Source organism: Sebastes fasciatus, chromosome 2 (assembly GCF_043250625.1).
Source record: "Sebastes fasciatus isolate fSebFas1 chromosome 2, fSebFas1.pri, whole genome shotgun sequence".
In the NCBI taxonomy this organism is placed as follows: Eukaryota; Metazoa; Chordata; class Actinopteri; order Perciformes; family Sebastidae; genus Sebastes; species Sebastes fasciatus.
Genome location: NC_133796.1, coordinates 39632736 through 39653819, shown reverse-complemented (window position 1 = coordinate 39653819; position 21084 = coordinate 39632736). Strand labels below are relative to the sequence as shown.

Genomic DNA, 21084 nt, shown 5'->3' with positions numbered 1-21084 from the left:
ACTGTTAAAGAATACCCCAAATCCAGACCATGGATGACTCCTCACATAAAACTTTGGCTCAAGGAAAATCAGAAAGCACTGCATTGAAAGGACTGGCTTCCCCTCAGAGCCATTAACCGTTCTGTGAAAAATGAAATCAAGAAAGCAAAACTAGCATACAAGGACAAATTAGAACTGGACTTTAGCAGCATGAATGCCAGACAGGCTCTTCAGGAAGTGAAAACACTCACCAGGTTCACCACAAAAACCAGCACTGTCCCGAAGAACACCCGGCCCTCTGAACTTAATCACTACAGACCAATAGCGCTCACCTCCATCACTGACTACAATCATCCTCCCAGTAGTTAGCCCTCAACTGGACGGAAGTTTCACCTAAAAGAACAAACAACAGACCTAAAACAAACCAACATGTTGAAATTTCACATGAAAGAAACAGAAGAAACAAGCGACCAGCTTCACATGCACACAAAGAATCAATTAATGAACTTGGAAAAAATTATTCAAAATATTTCTACAAAGACAGAGACTGAAAAGATGGCTGTTTGTCTCCCTTGTTTGAGAACCATCTTTACTACTCAGTGTCTATGTGTCCATGTCTTGTCCTCAGCATGGGTATGAGCCATGATGACGACCACAACACCTGCACCGGTCACTCCCACATCATGTCCGGTGAATGGGTGAAAGGAAGAAACCCCAGTGACCTGTCCTGGTCCACCTGCAGCCGTGATGACCTCGAGAACTTCCTCAGGTGAGATACAGCTAAATGCACCTGAAGTCCATCTTGAAGGCATTTTTATACCCCCATGCTGTAAGATGAACTGTATTTCACCATTCATCTTCTGTTTTTGTGGGCAGTGGTGTGTGAAAGTACAATCAGGACATTGTTCAGCCGGGATATTTTTTTATTTGTTTACAGATGTGCAAATGATCCTACATGATGTAAAATGATGCATTCAAATATTTGTCAAATTTGTCCTTCCTTTAATACCTTTAAAGCGACCGTGTCTAAGAATCCAGAATGTCTTGTTAACAGCGACACCTGTGGCCGTTAAGTCAACGAAAGTCAGCGTCCTGTTGCTTGTGCTCGCTCTACATAGACATGAACGAGCATCGATCAACACAGTGAGGCGACACACGTCAGCTAAAAGCACAACATCACTCTATATTTCAGCTGCTTGGCAGTAATGTTAGCTGACCAGACGAAGGTCTCTCCATGAATCAGTGCTGATCCTAGTGTTGGCTTTTCCTGCCTCGGCCTCCCGACCGCGGCCGGAGGGAACAGGGGAGACACCGGAGTTTTGGTCGGAGACGATAACGTTTCTCTCTGCGGAGCCCCGTCACTTCACAAGACACGGGAAACCTCTGTTGGTCTGGAGGAGCTGCAGCATTTGTTTCTGCACAAACGTCCACTGTACATTCACTAGATATTCTCAGAGCTAAACTAACTCTTCTGCAGTGTGGAGTGTGCGCGCATGCACGTGAGAGGTGGAGCGAGAGAGCGAGTGAGATCGAGCTCGGTGTGTGAGTGAAGGCAGGCAGAGGCGCAGAGTACAGCAGAGACTCCGGTCCTGGAGACCAAAGCTACGGTCTCCCCCGCGTCCTCCGACCGCGGCCAACACTGTTTAACAGACAGGCTTCACTAGATACAACCAAAAGGTTTTGGTGCTTCTGTGTAGTTTGTGTTGGAGTCTGTGCACGGGACACCGACCCGCAATGATTTATACGTGTTAGGACTTACAAACAGTCCCTTTAACAGGTTCAATATTAACTTAATAAAAGACATTATGAAATAAATAAACATATGAATAAAATTCTTAAAAATAATTGAACCAACAATATGGTCAATGTCACCGCAGTGCTCATCTACATCTGCTTTCAAAATAATATCTGATATTTTTTAAATCTGCTGTAAATGCCAAGTGTCATTTGGCAGTGAAAGGAAACTCTTGGACATAAAACAGTTAACTGGTAAGAACATTATGAAACCTTCTCTTGTCTGTCTTTCAAACAGGTCCAAAGCCAGTGGCTGCCTGCTACACACGGACCCCAGGAGCCGTTACCGGGTCTGGCTTCCTCCCAAGCTTCCAGGCATGCACTACAGTGTGGATGAACAGTGCCAGATCCTGTTTGGAGCCAATGCCACTTTCTGCAATGACATGGAGGTACAACACACTCCATTTGTCCTAGTATTTTAAACGTCACCTTATTCAGTTTTCATAACGTATTTATTGTATATCTAATAGGACATAAACAGGATCTAAAAACAGGAGATCCATTGATCTTTAGAATGTATAAGAGTAGAGCTATTACAAAAAAAGGACAGGGGTATATTTCCTGGCATGGAAAGAAAAGTTAAGATAAATATAACTCAAAAAATTAAACATGCTGAAATATGTATTCATTAACCATCTACTGGAAAAACTGGAGAAGGAATCCTGAAAAGACCTCAAAAAGTTAAGAAGAATCTAGTAAAAGATGTCAAGTTCATAACAATGTGGGACTGACTCCTAGTCAATGACCTTTGAACTCCTCCCAGTGGATGCTGTGAGCGGTTTTGGTCCGGTGTCCGCTGTTCAGTCTTTTGTTCTGATGTTGTTGGTTTTTTATTCAGTATAGTTCTGGTTGAGCTTATGCTTCAATTTATGTTGATGGCCTTAGTCTATAATTACATCATATTTATATGAATGTAACAAAGCTGCATTCTTTTGTTTGCACTAATGACTGTAGAAGACCTATTCTTTCAGTTAAGATTTGACAATGAAAAAGAGTTTATGTTCCTTATGTAAGCCAGCCATACGGGGCAAACATTCGTTAACTTATTTTTGCCAAATAAATGAAAAGCACGTTGAAATCAGAACATGATTCTCCTCGCTGTAACATCAATGTACCAAACTGAACCGAAAACTGTAATATGAACCGAACCGTGTTTTTTGTGAACCGTTCCACCCCTAGAAGAGACGGATCTTTATTTTTTATTTCCCGCTTAAAATAAATAAATTCTTATTATCATGCTGTTTGGTGTGAAACTCAACAGGTGCACAGATATTTCACATTTAAAGTCTCCTAGTGGCTCAGAGGGCATCATTCTTCACTTTCCAGGTTTAATGTGAAACATCAACAGATGGTGTTGACTTTTATTTAATATTTCAAAAGATGACAAAGAAGAAGCAACTTGAATGGATTTGTTAATGAGGACAGTTTTTTTTCGACAATAAATGTATCTGATGCTGAATTTATCATTCTGTGTGTGTGTGTGTGTGTGTGTGTGTGTGTGTGTGTGTGTGTGTGCATGTCAGCACCTGATGTGCGCTGGCCTGTGGTGTTTAGTAGAGGGAGATGCATCCTGCAAGACCAAACTGGATCCTCCTCTGGATGGAACCGAGTGTGGAGCAGACAAGGTAGGACTCTCTCGCTCACACTGTTCTTCCATGAACCAATACTCACATATTCACCTCTCCCAGGCAACAGCTTCAGAAAATGAACACTATGATGAGTATAAAGTGTTTTTGAATTAATTTGAATCTGTGTGTGTGTCCGTGTCAGTGGTGCAGGGCGGGCGATTGTGTCAGTAAGACTCCCATCCCTCAGCATGTGGACGGTGACTGGGGTCCATGGAGCCAGTGGAGCATGTGCAGCAGAACCTGTAGTACTGGAGTCCAGTTCAGACAGAGGAAATGTGACCACCCACCGTATGTCCCCTGTCTGTCTGTCTGTCTGTCTGTCTGTCTGTCTGTGTTTGTGTCTGTGTTGTAGCATTATTGCTTGTAGCAGATGTAATAATTAATTAATATAAAAATATGTAACAATAGTTCATTAACATTTTCAACATTTCCTTTTAAATGTATAAAGCATTAATTTATACATTGCATCAAAAGGGTGTGGCTCAGCACATAAACAGAATTAAGTCAACAACCGTTACGCCAATCATCACAAAACTTACAGGATTTGTAGCTGAAATTTATCCTAAAAGTTTCCCTCAAATCGACCGCTAGGGGGCGCTACAAATACAAAGAATGGGCGTGGCATAACACAAATCAGACTATAAATCTAAAAACGTTTGTCCAATTATTACACACCTCACAGGATATGTTTAATAACAATGTTGACAGTGTGTTTAAAACTATTTTGAAATCGTTCAACAGGCAGTGCCATCGGTTCAAAACGTGAATGGGCCTGCCGCAAATCTGGCCATAAATCAATGACAGTTTGTCCAAACATCACCAAGTAACCCTTCCTAAGATATATGCCTGGCGGGACTTTGGAGTGTGCAATTACTCCTTCTTTGGACATAATTAAACTAACTGAAGTGACTTTGTGAAGCCTGAAAGCCGCTATTTGCTGCTTTCATATTAGCAACTGATCTGCTTCGTTCTATTGAGCAAAAAAAAGGGATTACTTCACGATCTGCCGCTTGCGGCTGTAATTTAGTAATTATTTTGTATGTCAAGATGTGTGATAACCCTGAGTATACATTTATCAAGCATCACATGACACATTTTAACATTACTTCCAAATTTCACTGCTGGGACTTAAAAATGCCCGTAGTTACAGAAATACCTGTATGTAGTAACCCTGACCTGTTTTTATGATCATCTGGTTAGATACAAATGCTGACAGACACCTGATAGCCTTTATCGCCTTGTTTTATAAACTGAGAGTTCATACTAAACTGTGTGCGTGTGTGTGTGTGTGTGTGTGTGTGTGTGTGTGTGTGTGTGTGTGTGAGCAGGCCTGGTCCTGGTGGGCGGAACTGTCAGAAGGCCAGTGTGGAGCACAAGGCCTGTGAACTTCCTCCCTGTCCCAAGGGGACACCCAGCTTCAGAGACCTGCAGTGTCTGTCCTACGACCAACACGCCAGCAAGAAGGGCAGCATGCTGATCGCTATTATTAATGATGGTGAGACACATACACACACACACACACACACACACATACATACTGTACGTGCTTAGGCAAACTTCGGGGACACATTTAAAAACTACTCCCCTTTGGGGACATCACTTTCTGAGGTCTTTAGAAGGAAGATACCCCCATCAACGCATTACAAATGGCACTCACATCATGAAAATCACTTCATATTTTAGATAAAGCCATCCTTTGTACCATGTGAAATTGTACCTCTAGTCTGGGGACTAGTATTATTTAGGCAACCTTTTGGGTCACATGCTACTCTCAAGTAACCCACATTAGGGGAGTTGAGAGGTTGACTTGTTTCTCCCATGAAGGGTGGGCATTATGTTTTAATGCACGTTTAGCCTGTTTAATGTAAAACATAATGACAAGTGCTCATCCCAAGTTCCCAAAGCCCAATATGATGTCTTAAAAATTAGACACCTCACTCATCAGCAATTTGTCATCACAGCCATACAGGTGCAGTGGCCAAATCACACCAGTCCCTCCTTCTCCACAACAACCCAGACTGTCAGTGGCGGCTCATTTAATCTGTAGGAATGGTTTAACTCACATTGGAAAAAGGAGTTTTCATTAGACTTAGTATGTCATTAGACACTGTGTTAACCATACCAAATGAATACTGCCTGTCACTACTGTCCTACTAATGCTGACTACAGGGACCCTGAAACTAACCACACACGAATCAACGTCAGATAGCTAGCTACAATTTACGTTAGTTAATTAGCACTCACCTTTGCGTTGACGATGAAGAATTTCTTGTCCTTCACCTCCCAATACATATAACTGTCTGTACTTTTGTAGGCTTTCATCCTGGCAGCAGTGTAAGGTGAGGGATTCTCCACTAGATAGATGTAAACATCGCCAAAGTGGAGTTCTGGCAGCGACTTTGCTGTTTTTAGTGACTGAAATACTGCGGCGGGTGCTGTATATGGATCACAAGTCCCCAAAACCTGTAGTTTGTGCTTGTATCTTAGTTTTTCTTCTGTTGATAGATGATCTAAATATTCGTGGCTTGAAACAGATGGAAAATTGACAGGCTTGTGCTTCCCTGCTATGGAGAATCCACTGACAGTCGCCATCTTGGTCCATTGTTTTGGCCTCCAGATATCCGCACGTGTCACGTGACTGAAAACTATGAATATGCTGCTTTGAAAGTGAGAGACAATACAAAAAAAGGCTTGAGCTGCTTTTGGTGAAATGGGATCCAGTTTTTATAGATCAGAGGTCCGGTGGGAGTCAGTTTGAAATTTTAGGAGGCACAGTCTGAAAGGAGATGCTCCGCTACGTACAGCTGATCTCAACATAAACTAAAATACACGTGGATGATGGTGCAAGCTGAACGGGGCGGGGGGGGGGGGGGATCTGTTATTCTAGTTATTATTATTGTTATATACTGTATGTATGCACTGTGTTATTGTGTATTTTTAAAGAGCAGATACTGTACTGTATCTGTTCAAGACATATTTCCTTTGGAACAATGCAGTCTGCTTTATCTTATCTTTACCCAAGACGTTTATTGTTCGGAAAATGTTGTTTCAAATGTTGTTTGAGCAAACAACCAATTCTACCATTTTTTAAGGAAGGGCAGACTTTTATTGCATTTCTTTTTGTCTGTACCTCAACCAGATTCTGCTGTTGTGGCTGAGATGGCTAGTAGAAGCTACAGGCACTTCTGTGTCTGTGTTCATTCATTGCTCTAATTTGCTGTTAACATTTCCTTTGTTTAAGTATTTCTGAATTTACATTGAATGGAAACACATCTGTTTTTTTTGTGCCTTACTATTATAGTAGTAGTCACACTAACATGATTTTGTGTCGCTGTGTGTGTGTGTGTGTGTGTGTGTATGGGCAGAGAAGCCATGCATGTTGTTCTGCAGCCCAGTGGGTCGAGATGTCCCGGTCCTGATGGCTGACAGAGTGATGGATGGAACGCCCTGTGGACCATACGAGGCCGACCTGTGTGTTAACGGAAGTTGTCAGGTACACACACATACACACATACACACTCACACACACATGTGAATACTCCTTCAAAATGCTGTCATGGAATGGTACACACCAAATAGATTAGACTTTCTTTGGCCTGCCTTCTCTTCTTTCCAAGAGGAACAAAGTCACGGCCAGCTTCTTGGCCTGCCAGGCTTTGAGTTGTGCCATCACTTATCGTCCCCACTTAGACTTAGGGCGTTTTCGCAACCGTAGTTGGTTTGCTCTGGTCTGAATCAGGGACCAAATTGTTACAATGTTGCATACTGCCTCGAGTTTGGTTTGTATTCACACGGCAGCATTTACTAGCGGACCAAAATTTTGGTGCGCAAAGAAACTGCTCTCTAATTGGTCAGAATTTCCATGCTGGAAAACTCCCGGAAGTAAACAAAGAAGAGCAGACTTCCAGAACGCAACAATGGAGGGACGACTACGCGGCTTGATCTTGGTCATCTTTTTTTTACCTCGTAGCAATGTTTCACTGAAGGCAACGATACAGTTTGCGACTGGAAAACAATATATTGATGCACTGGAGCCGCTGAAGGTGCATATCAAGACGTACGGAGGACGGAGGAGGAGGCGTGCATTAATCCTCCTAAACTGTGACACGCTCATCATCCGAAAATATGTCCAAAGATCCATCAGGTACGCCCGTGGTCTTCAACACAGCCTGACGTCACACCTGTTTAGTACCGATGTGAATAGCGAGGGCAAGCGTTGGCTCTGTTGTAGTAATGTTGTCTTGTCTCTGCACAGCACTGCTTGCTACCGGAGCTGGTTTAATCGAAAAAGGCGCAATGCTTTCTCCAGTTGGGCCGGATCGAGGTCGGATCATGTTCTCACCACAAACAAAGCGTACCAAACCGTACCGCGGTTTGTTTAGAAGCGAACGCTTGTTTTGGTGCACACCCGAGTGCGATTGCTGCTTTCACACCTGCCCAAACGAACCGCACCAAGAGGGTAAATGCTCCAGGGTTCCATTCAACCAAACTAAACAAGGCAGGTGTGAATACGCCCTTACTCTTAGGTTCACTCAACCATTATGCTCCAGCAAAGGACTGAGCTGTCGATCTATGAGATCACTGAGGTGCAATGTTGAAGGCCATTGCGATGTATGATGGGACAGCCATGTGCATATCGGATCAACAGCACATGCAGTGTAAAGTCTTTCAGCATACCTCTCTCATCTGTTTCTCAATACTCCCAGCGGATTAAATGTACGGGGTCAGATCAGTCTTAGTATTAATGAATGCACGCAGAAGATTTCACAATTTTTTTTGTGATTTATATATAAATGACTCTCTCCACAAAAATATTTTTTGAATGCACACAAAAATAGTTATTGTTGTATATAAATGTAATAAAAAAAATCCACATATAAAACATAAAGTTCTGATGCACACACAAATATTTCTTCTTTTAAATAAATATAATAGAAATCCACAAATATATGTATTTAGAAGCATTTGCAATTTTCATTAAAAACATATTTGGAAGTTGTTACATTTATATTCAAACTGTAAGAACCTGCATTTACTAACTGTTTTCTGAGGGTTTTTTGAGACTCATCTGACATCCCCCGATCTGGGAATTATCCGTAGCCAATCAGATGTCTCCCTCCTTTCCAACAAATCACATGAGCGAGCCCCAACGAGGGTGTGATTTACGTCATGCACAGCGGATGGGGTGAACGCGGAAAATAGTAGCTACATGGATGTATACAGAGGACAGCTAGCTTTGCGAGGAGGTTCAGGGGAGACACCGGAGTTTTGGTCGGAGACGATAACGTTTCTCTCTGCGGAGCCCCGTCACTTCACAAGACACGGGAAACCTCTGTTGGTCTGGAGGAGCTGCAGCAGTTATTTCTGTACAAACGTTTGAGGTTTTGGTGCTTCCGTGTAGTTTGTGTTGGAGTCTTGTCTGAACAGCGTAGCCACACGCGAGTGCACATGGGACACCGACCCACAATGATTTATACGTGTAAGAAGTTACAAACAGTCCCTTTAAGTAAAGACCAACCCGGCAACCGGTGTGTTGCTATTTGACATTAGCTAAATTAAGTTGGCAAGTAGCTAACTTGCTAGCTAACATTGCCATGAGGAATCAATGCCTTGGTTTGCAGTGTCGATGTTACAATTAACTAGAAAATGCATTTCCTGCTGAACATGCGTGTGAATACTGACAGCTGAAATTAATTGCAAAGCATTGCTGAAAAAGCAGAAATGTGAAATAACTTCCCTAAAGATGTCAAAGCTCAAATGCATTGCACTGCACCACTGAAAAATCTGTTGTTGTACAACTGGCAGAGTTGGAAGCTGAACTGGATTAGCTAAAGACGCTAAGAGCTGAAATATATTGCTAGAAAAGCTGGAAGCTAAACTGTAATACTGTCAAAAGTGGTAAACTTGAATTTTCCTGAATAGGCGGAAAGAAGAAATGCTTTATATGAATATCAGACAGATGAACTGCATTGTTAAACACAAAGAGAGACAGAGAGAGGGAGAGGGAGAGTAGTATTTGGGTGGAATAAACCTTTTAAACTACCTCTCCGTTCAGCTTCATATTAGTAAAGTTGTACACCGAGTACACTTGCGTCATCATCTACATGTATTTGTTTATGTTGAGATCAGCTGTTCTAGTGGCGGAGCATCGTAAAACATTTCATTCAAACTGGACAGAAACAAAATAAAACTCACCAGAACCGTCATCGTTCCTCTTTCCAACAATCACCAACTCTGGTTTGGTTGAAATAAACTCTTATTTGACTTAAACTATTTTGCCCGCTTAGCAGCTGAGCGTCTCTTGTTCTTTGGACCATTAAAGCTGCAGTAGGCAGTATATTTTTGGCATCATTGGGCAAAAAATTCCATAATAACCTTTCAGCATATTGTAATTCAAGTGTTCTGAGAGAAAACTAGACTTCTGCTCCTCCTCATGGCTCTGTTTTCAGGCTTTAGAACATCTAGACGGTGATGGGAGACTTTGACCAATCACAGGTCATTTCATTGAGAGAGCGTTCCTATTGGCTGTGCTCCGGTCATGTGACCGGTATTTGGCGTTCCTTCAAGAGATTTCCAACATGGCTTCTGGGTCACAAACTTTCTCATTTTACAGCTAAACCGTGCACTACAAGATGATTCTGAAAACATCTGAGGAGAGAAATGGGCATTACAGTAACATAATATTGATTCATATTTGATCAGCGCTGCCTAGTTTGACCGTTTGGTCGGAGTTCGCGAGTGATTGACAGCCGGCTCTCATAGACAGCAGATGGACAGCAGACCTTGGATCAGCTCTTACTGCTTGTTTTCCTCCAGTCTGTAAAATCTTGCAGATGCCATTAGGAGCACCGGAGGACACAGAGGAACATTCTTTTTTTCCTGTTTCATGTACTACTGTCACGATATAGCGACCGTTTTATAAAAATAACTTTTTTTAATCATATTTGCTCCAATCTCGCCTACTTCAGCTTTAAAGGTCACATATTATACTCCATTTAAACTAGTTATTATAGGTCTCAGACACCTCCAAACCATGTCTCTGAAGTTTTTTTTTCAAAAAAACAATCAGATCATGCATTCCAGCATGTCTCTATAACCTCTGTTTCAGCCCATTTCCAAAAGTGCTGATTTCTGTGTCTGTAGCCTCTGTCTCCTCCCACTCTGCTCTGATTGGTCAGCGTTTTCTGTCAATCAAACGTCCTCAACAACACAGCGTCACCCCCCTCGCGGCCTGAGAGCAGGGAGAGAGAGGAGTGGAGAGAGAGGAGCTAGAATAGAGCTTATAAACCACTTTAAAGTTTATAAACCAGAAACTTCACCCAGCGCACGTTACCGGAGGAATCTGATCAGAAATCGGCGACACATGATGAACATCTGCGGTCCAGATTCCAGGTTTTCCTGACGGTTTCTCTCAGGTAAATAATACTATTTATATCTCTGTTAGTTAGCTCAGTGTTTACCTCATGCATCAACTCTGTAAACCGTAAACATACACTCTGTTTTACGTCTGTCTTTACAGATCCATCTGTGAGAAATGACCGACAGAATCATCCCAGAGGAGAGCAGACAGCTGAGAGCAGACAGCTGTGGGCAGATGGGAGATACAGAGCTAACCCGTTAGCATGTAGCTACATGCTAACGGGTTAGCTCTGTTTACATGGAGATACAGAGCTAACCCGTTAGCATGTAGCTACATGCTAACGGGTTAGCTACATGCTACCGCTATGACACGGTGTGTAAACACAGCGACCATCAGGGTGGAAAATAGAAGATGTGAAACAGTAGTCAGTTCATTATTTCTGCTAAAAGATAAATGTATGGAAGATCAGAGTAATGGTATATTATTTACAGTAGTAGCTGTCTCTGTGTTACCATGACTACAGACCACCGGAGCTTAGCTTACCATAGTTTACCAGAGCTGAAGACTTTCTCCTGTACCATGTTAACATAACTGCAGGTGGGATGATTACAAATGCTGTGAATAATTAATATTGTCATCTGTCTACTCAAATAAAGTTTGACTGTGAAACAGAAATGTGTTGTGTTGCTTACAAGTCACTATTTACTATCTGTACTCTGCTACATGCATGACATCAAATATATATAATATATAAATATCATCTGTTTAAACAGTGTAATTACATAAAGCCTTTGTGAAAGAACATGTTATATTTAGATGATGGGAGTACATGAAGCCTGTTCTGCTGGTTCTTGCAGATTAACAGTAGGAGCTACTTTGCTCAAGTTCGGTTGAGGAGGAGAGACAGTGACGCGCTGTGGGGCGGGGTCAGCTACTGAAGGTTCTCTCTGGTTCGACCAGGAAACCCTTACATGGCTTGCAATTCTCAAATGACGTCAGAATACAAGGAAAAAAGCAAAAAAAAATTCTGCACCCATTTCCGGACAAACGGAGGAGGAGAAAAAGAGAGAGGATGGTCTTTTATGATACTATGGTGGCCTGTAGACACACTGGGGACAGATATTGATGTTTAAAAGACATGGAAAAGTGCATTTTGCATAATAGGTGACCTTTAAAGCAGCAAAAATAAATAACAAACATCGCCCCCCCTGCTTGCAATCACCTCATTCCCTTCACCTGGGTTTCCCTGGCCAACTCCTCACCTGCAGCTTGTTCACTAATCAGTTCCCCAGCCCATATATACCCGTCCTAGTTCACCAGTCACTTTTTGCCACTGAGCTTTCCAGCGTTTCCTTGTTCTGCCTGACTGACGTAGTTTTCTTAACCTGCCTGTGTCCTGCCCCTCGTCAGATTTGTTTGCTTATTGACTGACTGACCACCCGGTGTTGACCTCTGCCTGTTTTATGAAGTAAAACTTTTACTTGGCTGTTGAACTGCCTGCCTCCTGGTTGTGCTTTTGGGTTCACTCTGCCAGTTTTGCGATCAGCCTGACAGCCAGCGAAACATAATTGTAGACTTTATCCATTTCAGAATGCGACCAGCAGAAACTGGGCTTCTATACAGTGTGCATGATATGACAGATGCCACCCAAAAGGGATAAAGTGATTTTAAAATGAGGACAAAGAGGCAAGTTTTTGAAGGGTTGAACACAGCAACTTGAAGTCTGCTAAAATATAGACCGCACAATAACTGTCTCATCAGGGATAATAACACACTGGATTATTGTTGAACAACATTGAATAAAACTTATGGCTCAGTTTCTTGTGCAACTTTATGAGCCTTTGATTACTGTCTGGTTCATCCGCCCTCAACATACACACAGAAACTATCTGATGTGGCCGAAACTGTGAAGTGAACCGACAAAACAAAACTGAAATTACATTTCTACTTTACTGCGCTGATCAAAGTGTTTTTGATGCTGTAGCTACAGACCTAGATGAAGTCATTGCTGTGACATCTTATGTCATCTTTTGTAAGGACGTGTATGTTGAGTAAAACATTTGCACAAACATTAGAAAAATCCCTGATTTACAGCTAAACATAGGCAGCTTTCTCAAGATATGGTGGAGATCTACATAATGTGTTGCATATAGAGCATGTGGCATTTGGACTGTACAGACAGATAGACAGACATGTCGACACTACCTTGAAGCGGTGGGCCCTTAGCTCGTGTACGCAACCTGTTCAGAACTTCTGCGAAGGTAGAATTTTACTGACAAATAATAGTTGTCAATTCAGCAACAGAAAAATTGCCATTCTACAAATCAACCGGAGTATTCTCCAAATACAAGGGTTTTCCTTTACTGGGCTCAGTTGGAAGAAGTCTCCTACTGCTATGATGCTTACGTTACCAAAAGGAGAATGGTCACCAGTCTGCTTAATCTGTCTAAATCTACCATGAACATAAGCCAGCAAGTTATGGTCTACCATGGAAATCTCGTCCATTACCAATACTGTATCTGCAAATCATATAAATAGGCACGTAAGGTGCTTACTATTTCTTCCCCTAAAGGCGTGTATGGGAGTTTAACATCTGTTCCTATAGAGAAAGAGTTGTGGATCATGCCAGCTCCTAAATTAAATGCCGTCTGGTGCACTTGCTACTTGTGACAGCAACCTAGTTGCTTCATAGTGAATTGCCTTAATCAGATGTGACTTGCCTGTTCCAGCACCACCTGTAATAAATACATGATAAGGTTCTGGCTTCTTCTCTCAACACATATACACGATACAGAAAAACCCATCCCACAAGATGTTAATGACACAACCAATTGGCCAAAAAAGATGCAAATTAGCTATTGAACCAATCCTCTCTGTATCCATCATACCAAATTTGACCAATTAGTCCTGGCTAGTTCATTAACATGAAGACAATGTTAAAAAAAACCTCTACAAAACTTGCCAGACAACCAGGCAACTCAGTTGTCTCCCCAATACTTGCTTTCTTTTTGAAACCACCACGGGCTCCAGGTATAAAACCCTCTACATCCTTGCCACATAATCTCTTCACTTTACATGCTTTGTTTTGCAGAATTTTAAATAAACAATATTTCCTTTGGGTCACCCTCCGCCAGAGTATACATCAACAACAACCAAAACAGGATGTTATACAACATTCATTTCACAACAAACACACAACATCATAAGTTATGTCCATAACTATGGATCTATGAGACCAAACGATGACCGTCACCACGGTCTCATCCTCCAAGAGAGAACCCTGTGCATAGAGCGAAATGGAATCAGGGTGATCTGCCTGAGGTTCTTGATACGCCGGCAAGTCCCTAGGGGAGGTCCTCGCCGAACAATCCGCGATCGGTGGAGCTTCTCTCTGGTCCTCTATCCTGCTCACCCTGTCTGCCAGACCACGAATGGCGGATAGGATTTGCAACTGTGTATTCACCTGCCCCTTCTACAGGTGGGGCTGGACTATGCAGTGGTGGAGAAGTAACCTCTGAGGCACGTTTTTTACTATGCCCATGGGACTGCCCCTGTTTGCGCTTGCGAGAACGTCTCTCAATGTGACGCTCCCATTCCCTACTAGGGGGAGCAGCTGCCACAGTATGTGGGGAATGCCCCCCAAGCCTAGCCTTTGGGGCCCTTTCCTCCAGAGGCAAATCAATCGCAGCTGGACATGGACAATCCACGTCATCCAGTAAATGAGCCATACCCAAACAAGAGGGACACTCACGGTGACCTTCACGCACGTCCATGGCTGCCCCACAGAAACAACACGTCTGGGGAGCCATGATATTACCAGGCAGCCGTCCGGGGAAACTCAACTGCACTAAAGGCAACTCAAATGAACCTCTCCTGCAGCGAACAATGGTCAACGTGGACAGATATGCACTCACGCCAACAGGCTATGGGAGTAATCAACAGCAGGTGATATCACTTACAGTATCTACCCTGCTACAAACAGAAAGTTACTTACAGGTAACACAACGGCAGCGGGGTTAACTCTAAAGCACCCCGCCGACAAAAACAACAAAATACAGAAATCACTGGAAAAACCGCACAAATCCTCAGGGACAAAAGGTGCCTGCACAATAAAGTGACGGATTATTGGCTTCCCGACATACCTACCGGTCTCAGATGAGGCGAGAAAGGCAAAGAGGGAGAGGCATGGTTTCCGGATGCTTTACAGCCTACGGGCCAGCCTCTTAAGGTCAGTCACATGACTTTGTTGATATTATGGTCTCTCTCTCAGATAGGAAGAAGGATGGCGTCATTCAAGGTGAAGACCGTGGTGACGGTCAGAGTGAGGTGACCTCTTCCTTGCCCAAATCGTCAGATTCTGTAATTGTATATATGTAATTGTAAATAGACATTGATACTCAAGACAGATTCAACTATTCTTATAGAAGCATACCCAGAACATGGCCACCTAATAGCTTTTGTTGTTGACATCAATCCAGATGTTTGGGGCAGTTCCCTCCACTTCCTTGCCATGCTCCACCCACACAGCCCTTTTAGAAACATTTGCTAAATTTGACCAAACAGACATAAAACACAACCACATAGTTTTTATTTGCAGAACTGACATAATTTACAATAAAGAACTCTGTTCTAGTGCAAATAATTTAGCAAAGACAATATAATTAAAGAAAATCTTACAGAGAATATAATCTTAAAGAGCACCCTAAACGTGCATCATACACCCCCACACACACTATAAAAAAATGCCATCACCATTAAGATGCTGTACCTTGAAGTTTGTGTTCTTAAAGTACACAGTGCTCAGCATTGCAGTTACTCCTCAGCCAGATCATTGTCATCAGAGTAAGTGGCCTCGTCCACATCCACCCCTTCCACCACCACTTCTTGTACAAACTCCTTTCGAGCAACAGACTTTCACATCCACGTCCTCATCCAGCAACTTTGCCTCTAGAGCAACTGCCATCATCTCGCCATCAGATACTTCTACAACACAATGCAAACACAAACAAACACGAATCAATAACAACAGTAACTGATGGAATATCTTTCTGAGAATGCTATGTCCAAAACCAACAGACACACTGCTGATATACTTCCCACCCCAATCATAAAACTGCCTTTCTTATTAACGATTATGATGGTGCTAATTTCTTCCACCCAAAAATAACGATTTGAAATATATAATAATTATCATCTTCAATTATGTTCACACCTTTCAAGAAAGTGTGTTCACGATATCTACTGCCACTCACTTCTGACTTGCTTTTGCACCTCACGGTACATATTGTATATGCTGTACACTTCCAATATGGCTTCCTCGCAACAGCGACTACATATTTGTAATGTTAACTCAAACTTAAGAGTTTTTGATTTAACTGAATATTGCTAACTCTTACCATCTTGAGAAAACTCTAGCTGAGCCTGAGTATCTTGAAGTTGATTTTGCAATCAGGCTCTCCTTCTTGGCCAGCTCCTTAATCAGTCTTTTGGTCTGTTGACCTGCTGTAATGTTACCATTCTCACCAAAACCTTCGCTCCTAGTGACCCGGCATCAACAATACGCCGGTATACTTGATCACGGGTTACCGACGCATCCAGACATGAATACTGCAACACACACAACAAATTAAACACCTATTATACAACCTACATAGGCTCACTACAGTCAACATGACACATATTACCATTAACACACATAAAATAAAGCACTCAAAACTTGCACTTACAAGCTGAGGAGCGTTTGTTACGGCCACTACGTCTTTGTGGTCAATAGTGGCCAATTGACTTTGTGACTGAAAAGCCATGTTCTGTCAACACAAAGTTTACAAAGTTACACTTACAAAGCTCATTCACTTCACAAATCAATATACAGTATGTACCTTGCAAGCATATATATTTAGTTAGTTTATAAGCTAACACAACGGCAGCGGGGATAACTCTAAAGCACAGAATAAAATACAGAAATCACAGGAAAAACGACACAAATCCTCAGGGACACGAGGCGCCTTCACAATAAAGTGATGGATTATTGGCTTCCCTGACAGCAAATAAAAGCTGTAAATTTAGATCGTCCTGAGTAACAAACTAATATCTTTAAATTCTGACATGAAACTCCACTAATTAATGTGCTTCGATACATGCTCTGATACGGACTGACTGAATGAAAGGGAATAAAGCAGTGTAAGCGGCCATGGTTCCGTGTTCTTTTTCCGAGCGTCACAGTGCGAGAAAGCTTGTGTGATCTGTCTACGGCAACTCTAGAGGGCTAAAATACAACGGCATAAGGCAAATCGTACCTGGAGCGCTTTGTGTACACAATACAAAGATTTTGTGAGCCACAACGCGGACTTGAATCGAACCGTACTCAGACCACCTCCCGAGGTCACATATGCGCAAAAATGCTGAATCATCGCTGTGAGTTCGTTTGGAGGACTGAAAGGGACCAAGTGTGAAAACACCCTAGACAACTACAATGCCACAAAACCTTCTTGAAATGAGAAAACAAAATGTTTTTGCCTCTCTGGTTCAAATGCAACCCATCCCTGCTGAACAAATATAGACCTTTGTTGGTCCGCAGAAACAAGACATTGGACATCTGTGCTATCTTCCTCTCCATCAGTACGTTGCACTGCTTCACCAGTGCTTTGGTAATATGGTGATCCACAGGTCGTGGCAACACCGAACAAACAGCTACAGTAAGTGTATGTCCTCACGCCCGCACTGAATTTGATCAAAGAATCCATCTTCTGCACAAACAAACTGGGACTTATTCCACTGGCAAGGTCGTTGGTCCCGATGTGGATGACAACCCATCGCTCCTCCACTTAACTTATTAAAATGATGCATGTGCTGGGACAAACTGCGAGACACAGTTGTTCCAGGATGCACAAACGCATTGATGTCGGAGATCATGTCTGTAAGCCCACGGCACATTGAATCCATCAAGAAACACATCTCAAACCCTGCAACCAAAACCACCAACATATAAAGAAAGCGCCTATCACCAACTTTGCACAATAACACCCACATGTACTTTCAAACAAAGGCAATGATACTAACCTGTATTCATTGCGAAGACTTCCCTTCCAAACTTACACACAACTGATGAGCAATCTCGATCTAAACGTACAACACACTCACTCATCTGCAACCTCTTATCTGGGGTCGGGTTGCGGGGGCAACAGCTCCAGCAGGGGACCCCAAACTTCCCTTTCCCGGGCCACATTAACCAGCTCTGACTGGGGGATCCCGAGGCGTTCCTAGGCCAGTGCGGAGATATAATCTCTCCACCTAGTCCTGGGTCTACTGTGTGGCCTCCTCCCAGCTGGTCGTGCCTGGAACACCTCCCTAGGGAGGCGTCCAGGGGGGGTGCATCCTTACTAGATGCCCGAACCACCTCAGCTGGCTCCTCTCAACGTAAAGGAGTAGCGGCTCTACTCCGAGTCCCTCACAGATGACTGAGCTTCTCACCCTATCTCTAAGCCACCCTCCTGAGAAAACCCATTTCGGCCGCTTGTACCCGCGATCTAGTTCTTTCAGTCATGACCCAGCCCTTATGACCATAGGTGAGAGTAGGAACGAAGATTGACCGGTAGATCGAGAGCTTTGCCTTCCGGCTCAGCTCTTTTTTTGTCACAACGGTGCGGTAAAGCCAATGCAATACCGCCCCCGCTGCTCCGATTTTCCGGCCAATCTCACATTCCATTGTCACCTCACTCGCGAACAAGACCCCGAGGTACTTGAAGTCCTTCACTTGGGGTAAGGACTCATTCCCTACCCGGAGTAGGCAATCCATCGGTTTTCTGCTGAGGACCATGGCCTCATATTTAGAGGTGCTGATCCTCATCCCAGCCGCTTCAAACTCGGCTGCGAACCGAACCAGTGAGTGCTGGAGGTCACAGACCGATGATGCCAACAGAACCATCTGCAAAAAGCAGCGATGAGATCCTCAGCACACCGAACTGCAAACCCTCCTCCCCCCGACTACGCCTCGATATCTTGTCCGTGAATATCACGAACAGGATTGGTGACAGTCCTGGTGGAGCCCAACCCCCACTGTAAACGAATCTCCAATACCCACGCATCGCTCCAGGGGCTCCAGCCCCCAGACAGCAATCTGGCTGGAAGCCAGCAGGCTGGGGCTGAAGCATAAAAAGCCCAGGACGGCATAAAAACTCTCTGCTGCGTCCATAATGTGGTCAGTTCGTACTATCAACTTTTAATGTTTAAGTAGTGGACCCAAACACAGAGAGACAGGCAGGCAGGTAAATTTAACAAAAAGCGGCCTTTAATCTGTTAAACTGGTCACTGGTGGTAAAGTAATGTAACAGGAAATAAAAAAAACTAATAATGTAGGCCGAGGAACAAAGTACAAAGGAAAAAACATTAAAAAAAACAACTCAACTAAGTACTAACCGGAACACAGAGAACTCAGGGAACTCAGGCAGGATTGTAAAATGATCACGGCAGACACGACAGACAATGCAGGCACAACGACGATCTGTCACAGGAACAGGGGAACACACAGGGTTAAATACACAAGTAGTCCAGGATGATTACACACAGGTGGAACAAATCAGGGCGGGGCAGACAATCACGAAAAGGCAAGAAAACAAACAAAGGCAGGTAGTAAAACTAGACATGACACAGGAGCAGTGGCGGCTGGTGGATTTTTTTTTGGGTAGGGCCAATCAATTTCAACAAACATCCTAGTACGATTCAATGCAAAAAAAGGTATCAAAAACGCATTACTACTTTGCAGTTACATTTTTATCATTTATTCCAACACTGACATAAGGACATCTTATTCATACAATTCAGTATGTTAATATAACATACGACAGATCATTTATAAAGGAAATGGGCTGTGAGAGAAGAGAAGTGGAGAGAAGCGAGAGACGAGAAGACAAGATCACGCGAGAACTGACATGAGCCCTGACGAGAACAGAGAGAGACACACGTGAACGTGCGCGCGCACACCATGGGCCAAATCAGTTTGGCCCTCCCGGAAGTCTTTTTTACGGCGCTGATTGGATGAATTGTATGTCATTCATGCTTGTAATCATATATCTTTAATCAGTGATTGGCTGTACTGCTTATTAGACCCGCCTTCCTTGGGCCAAATCCATTTGGCCCCAGAAAGTGCACGTGCAGCAGAGCAGCTGAGAGGTGCACTAGCAGAGAGTTCAAGGAGGAAAGCAGATATTTGGCGCAGTTATCCTATTTTACAAATATTACGGGTATATTCCATAGGTCAAAAACACACATATTGACAATTTTTTGAATTTTTAGAATTTTTAGAATTAATAATTTTATAATTTATTTTATTTTTTTTAATTTTTTTTTTGGTGGCTCAAGGTGGGTGGGGCCAGGCCCCGTGGCCCTCTATTGGCCGGCCGCCACTGCACAGGAGGATAGAATTTCAAAATAAAACAGGAAACACTAGAATGAATGAAATATAAATGAAAACCCAAATCCAAGAAATCCAAGAAGTTGGTACATGTACTTCAGTTTTAACACCATCTTCTGATACATATGACATCAGGATAAGCCAAGCTTTTTTCCTGCATGCAATATTTGTTTTTCTTTTTTAAATAAATTAAGCTTTAATGTTGTTCTTCACTGTTTTGTTGTGGTCAGAAAATTGGCTGTGACGGCATCATCGGCTCTACAGCCAAAGAGGACCGCTGTGGTGTTTGTAATGGAGATGGGCGCTCCTGTAAGATAGTGAGAGGAGACTTCAACCACACCAAAGGAATGGGTGAGTGTGTGTGTGTGTGTGTGTGTGTGTGTGTGTGTGTGTGTGTGTGTGTGTGCATGTTTTATTATCCAACTAGTATGCTCTATTCTGTTCCATAAAACATCAGATATTGAATAATTTCCATTCACTGCTGATATGATGCCGTTTGTTTGATTTATTCTATTCATTGAAGCAATGATCATTCATTGTCAGTAAGAAGCCTGAACTGATTCCTATGATATGCTGTGTAAGTGTCCTGGTCCGGCCTGTCCAGTTTACATCCTGACGCTTTTAATATTTCATGTTTTGTGCATGAAATGAAATGGTCAAATTTAAAGATGATTGCATTAAATGGTCTCTGCCTAAAAATATCATATTGGAATCAAACACAGACATTCTGCTGTTATCCTTCATCTTTACCAGCCAGGGGGTTTTGAAGTGAAAGAAGTTTATACTAAAGCAAATGTCATTACATTTGCAGTCTGTTGCGTTGGTTCTAAAAGTTTGTTCAGTAATCAGTCTGGTGTATTCTATTTGAAGGTGCCAGCACAATGAGAAGCAATTTAATTTCACTTCAATGTATT

At 42.8% G+C, this 21084-nt stretch overlaps 1 protein-coding gene across 3 annotated transcripts in view; it reads left to right on the top strand.

The window, feature by feature from the left end:
• Positions 1-21084, top strand: part of adamts17 (ADAM metallopeptidase with thrombospondin type 1 motif, 17) — a 98853-nt gene that overhangs the window by 59391 nt on the left and 18378 nt on the right. For all 3 annotated transcript variants that reach the window (XM_074623643.1, XM_074623650.1, XM_074623659.1), the window contains 7 exons: positions 608-748; positions 2012-2162; positions 3297-3398; positions 3544-3689; positions 4730-4896; positions 6767-6894; positions 20401-20521. In XM_074623643.1, the coding sequence (XP_074479744.1) occupies positions 608-748; positions 2012-2162; positions 3297-3398; positions 3544-3689; positions 4730-4896; positions 6767-6894; positions 20401-20521 (956 nt within the window). The remainder of the gene's footprint in view (positions 1-607; positions 749-2011; positions 2163-3296; positions 3399-3543; positions 3690-4729; positions 4897-6766; positions 6895-20400; positions 20522-21084) is intronic.